The 5,000-nt window shown below is 36.0% G+C and overlaps 1 protein-coding gene across 1 annotated transcript in view; it reads right to left on the bottom strand.

Annotated features, from left to right (window-relative positions):
- cfap46 (cilia and flagella associated protein 46) overlaps nucleotides 1–5,000 on the bottom strand; it is a 77,127-nt gene that overhangs the window by 28,613 nt on the left and 43,514 nt on the right. Inside the window, exons 30-31 of the mRNA XM_026223354.1 lie at nucleotides 3,928–4,041; nucleotides 2,491–2,652 (exon numbers count right to left, since the gene is read on the bottom strand). Of these exons, the coding sequence (XP_026079139.1) occupies nucleotides 2,491–2,652; nucleotides 3,928–4,041 (276 nt within the window). The remainder of the gene's footprint in view (nucleotides 1–2,490; nucleotides 2,653–3,927; nucleotides 4,042–5,000) is intronic.

Genomic DNA, 5,000 nt, shown 5'->3' with positions numbered 1-5,000 from the left:
TTTATGATAAACTTGCAAAAAGATTTGTGTGTTCAAAACTCAGGAAAATATTTTCACAATGCAAAAAAAATTATATATATTTTACTCATGTGATGTTATTGTTCAGGGAGATGATTCTTACATCGATGAGGAAGATGTTTTAAGTCACAGATAATCAGGGGCGGATCTAACGGGGTGGCATAGGGTGGCAAATGCCACCCTAAAAGAAAGCCTTGCCACCCCTGCTGCCACCCCAGTTGGCAGGAACGAATTAAAGGTTATAGCCAATTTGAAAATTTACCAGCGCGAATCTTTCGTGATTCGTGATCCCGCTCCGATCTCCCGAACTGATTCAAATTATTGGCGATCCCAAAACTGATTCAAATGATTCGCGATCCCCAAACTGACTCAAATGATTCGCGATCCCGCTCCGAACTCCCGAACTGACTCAAATGATTCGCGATCCCAAAACTGATTCAAATGATTCGCGATCCCCAAACTGACTCAAATGATTCGCGATCCCGCTCCGAACTCCCGAACTGACTCAAATGATTCGCGATCCCAAAACTGATTCAAATGATTCGCGATCCCCAAACTGACTCAAATGATTCGCGATCCCGCTCCGAACTCCCGAACTGACTCAAATGATTCGCGATCCCAAAACTGATTCAAATGATTCGCGATCCCCAAACTGACTCAAATGATTCGCGATCCCGCTCCGAACTCCCGAACTGACTCAATCTGCCTAAGGCACCAACTCCCAGAGGGGGCACCATCCCAGTTGCTCCAAAAAAAAAGAAAAAAAGAAAAAAAAAAACTTCCTCCATTCTCCCATCCGCGCTCGCGACCCCTCGCACCTCATGTTTGCCTCAATTGTTCATGCAGGTGTCAGCTATAATGCACAATTGCATTGAATGTTTGATATTTATTAAAATAGCCTAATCTGTAAATCATATATAAATTGTGCTACTCTTACACATGGGCTCAAACGCTAATTTAAAGCTCAATAGCATTTGAGGAGAAAGACTTGAAGTCATAAAACAATCGTAATCTGTTCATTTAGGTGTCAGCTACAATGCACACCTTATACTTTTTTAATATATATTAAAATAAAGTATAAATCATTTAGGTAAAAATGAGGCCCGTTTATCACTTTATCACTTTCAGACACCTTCCTGTGAAAGTTTTTTTTTCTTTTTCAGGTTCCCTTATGAAAATTACCCATGGTTTTGACAATAACACCACAAATCATTGTTCTTGTAGCCATGGTAACTGCAAATTAACCATGGTTTTGTTACTTCAAATAATAATTTACAAAGTATTAAAATAATGTAATATTTTTTTGTTGTTGTTGTTGTTGTTGTTGCTATAAAAACAGACTTAAGCCATCAATAGCCTTTAAAATGACTTAAACTGCATTATATAAAAAAATAATGAGGCAATAATGATTGGTTAATAATAACACTGTTACAATACATAATGTAGGCAAATTCAAAATAAACAATGTTATGTAGATGTTATTACAAATGCCATGTGATTGCTGCTGTTACACTTACAGGACGATCAAATCCTTGTTTAGGAAACTGACCAAACATTTAATTCAAATATTCATTAAATCTTTCATTTTTGGACACCTTTTTGCTATAGATGACACAGCCTTTATAATTTCTTCAACAAAAAAAAAAAAAAAAAAAAAAAAAACGTGCACATCACAACCCTTACAGAAATAAACCATGGTTTTATCATAGTAAAACTGCTTGGTTTCCTTTTGCATGATTTCTGAATGCTTGAGACTATAAAATAAATTAGAGTCATAATAAAGTTATACAGGTAAATGTCGAGAGCTACAATCGTGATTTGTAAATAATCATTTATTTTAATTATTATTAATTTTTCACCCCTATAGTAGCTGTTTTTTTCATCATCATATTTGAGGAAGGGGGGCAAAACAATACAATCCTGGTTAGGACACACATTTGGCCAGCAGCGGCCCTGAAGGTGTTGTTATTACTAGAGTTGAGTACGGATAAAGCACTTTTGCAGAGTATACAAGTATTATACGAGTAATACGAGTCAATATCTGTGCTCAGATTAAATAAAAATTCTCATTGGGTTGCTGACCGTGTCTGTGTGTAATAGTGTTGCTGTGTCACGCTCTGCTATTAGTGAGTGTGTGGTGCTTATTCCTTATGTGAACTGTTTCAAATGCAAGACATTGATTGCATGAGATTAAGTTTGTAAATGGCAGCCTGTGTCCTTTTGTAGTGTGCACATATATTTATCATCAAACTGTGATAACTGTGACTAAATTCAGTATATATATATCTGCCATATGTTGCCACCCCTCAAAAATCCCTGCCCCCTTCTCACCACCCCATCAATATGTTTCTAGATCCACCCCTGCAGATAATAGTGTTTCACTCTAGAGATCAATATGTGCTCTTCTCCGTCATGCAGCTCAGAATCTCTGATTATCTGAGACGAGTGCTGTCTGAACAGAGATGTGCTGACCTGTGCGCTGATGGATGATCTGTTGATGCTGTAAGGACCGGTGTCCGAGAGGAAGGCCTGTCGAAGCTCCTCTGGACACTGGAACTGAGCCCAGTGCTCGGGGCTGATGGGAAGAGACACGTCTGCAGCTTTAGCTCTGGCTCGGTCCTCCACAGGAGACGGCTGCAGACACAGACAGAACAGAGACACATGCATAACTGGATATACACATACACTGAAGATCAAAGATGTCTTTATCTGCAAAGCATTGCTTTGGTCAGAATTGACATTATTGACATTTATAATGTAGGATTCAAAATATTAAACTATAATAATATTGTAAAATAATTATAAAAAAAACTACTTTTTAGATAATTTTTATCTAATGCAATGATATTTAGATAAATTCTCCTGCTTAATATGTTTGATGAAAATATGATAAATTACCAATCCTGAATCCTGAAAAATAAAATGTATCATGGTTTACACAAAAAAAATATGTTTTCAACATTGATTATAATCTGAAATGCTTCTTGAGCAGCAAATCAGCATTTTAATTGTTATACTAATTGCATTTTAAAATATATTCAACTAGAAAACATTATTATTTATTATTCTTTTAAATCATAAAAATGTTTAATAATATTAGAGTTTTTACAATACTTTTGATCAAAATATTGCAGCATTGGTGAGCAGAAGAGACTTAAAAAATAATTACACTTTCTGTTGTCCACAGTAGTCAGAAATTTGTGTTACCTTTGTGTTACATATTCTTTCGAAGAATTATTTTACAGTTATTTGAAGAATTATTTTTAACTGACTGTATCACTTACTAATCATTATTTAACAGACTGTGCTGAAATATAGAACTATAGTAATATAGTGCTGAAAAGTGAATAAATAGCTATTGTGAAAACATACTCTTTCTATTGTGACCACATGCCCCACTGTAGGACACAAATTAAATTAACTGTTAAATGTTACCATAAACTGACTTTTTCTAGTCAAATTCTTAAGTTTGTTTATATAGACACTGACTTTTTAAAAAGTAAAAAACTGAAAAAAGTAAAAATACGTCATGATAAGGAAAAAACCTACATAAGTTGCACTGGACTAAGTCGCTTTCATTTAGAACCAAGAGAAAACATTACCGTCTCCAGCCGCCAGAGGGCGCTCTATGTCTTCAGTGTAGACTACAGGAGAACTGAGCAGCATAGTGCGCCCTCTGGCGGCTGGAGACGGTAATGTTTTCTTTCGGTTCATTTTTAGTTAATTTCTTATGGTTCATGTCAAATTAATTTGGATAAATAAGTCGCACCTGACTATAAGTCGCAGGACCAGCCAAACTATGAAAAAAAGTTTGACTTATAGTCCGGACAATACGGTATGTAACTGATATGTAATGAGAGTTGTGCAGTCCTTCCAAAGAAGACAGTGATCGGTGAACACTAGTCTCACCTGTTTGCTCTTCTTCTCGTCTGGTCTCTCCTTGTCTTTTCTGGAGCCGGCGGATCGCACCTCTTGACCTTCTGCCCAATCATTCATCACTTCCTGTGCGGTTGCCATGGATACCTGAATTCCACAGCGACACATGTGACCAGTGCTGGGGAAAGTTACTTTTAAAAGATATGCATCACAATGTTGCAGTAGTTCCTAAAAAAGTAACTGACTACGATACTTAGTTACTTCTTATGGAAAGTGATGCTACGTTACATTTGAGTTATTTTAAAATCTGGACGGGGCTTGTTTGTTTTTAATATAAAAAGTTATTTTTTTTTTACAACTGTAAAAGCCCTTTCTCTCTGAAAGTGTAGTGAATGTGTCTCAGGCTGAAGGAAGTGTAAGTTCTGGTCTGTAGAGTAGAGAGAGCAGCTCAAACTAATCACATGAAGAAATGACACAAATGTAACACAAGTTACAGTGTATGATTACTTTTTTCGAGTCACTAGTGAAGTAATGCATTACTTTTTCATTCAGAAGGAATTATCGGAGTTACTTTTTCAAATAAGTATCTCCAGTTACTTTGTTTCTCATGTGTTGAGTGACAGTTCTGGTGTTGCCATGGAGACAGAGATCAGAGTGTTGTGTGTGAACATGATCTCACTGTAGATCTAGACTCAATATGAACATGTGTTTACTCAAAAACACAATTAGTGTTTCTCAAAATCAATAAAAACAGTCACATGCAGGCAACCTGCAATAATTAAATATGTTAAATACGACGTATTTAATACCATTTTATTAACTAATGTATTTGCTGCTGACCTTTGATAATCCAGTTCAACCATACTAATTAGCAAAATGACTTTAGATGTACTAAAACTTGTGCTTCATTGTATTCTTCATGTGATTAGTTTGAGCTGCTCTCTCTACTCTACAGACCAGAACTTACACTTCCTTCAGCCTGAGACACATTCACTACACTTTCAGAGAGAAAGGGCTTTTTTACATTTGCTACAAATATAAATGTTTATATAAAAAACAAACAAGCAAGCCCCGCCCAGATTAAAAAAGGTAACGCAAAAGTAACA

This window comes from Carassius auratus, chromosome 38, assembly GCF_003368295.1.
Source record: "Carassius auratus strain Wakin chromosome 38, ASM336829v1, whole genome shotgun sequence".
NCBI lineage: Eukaryota > Metazoa > Chordata > Actinopteri > Cypriniformes > Cyprinidae > Carassius > Carassius auratus.
The sequence above is the reverse complement of the archived record's forward strand: the minus strand, read 5'-3'. Positions and strand labels throughout refer to the sequence as shown.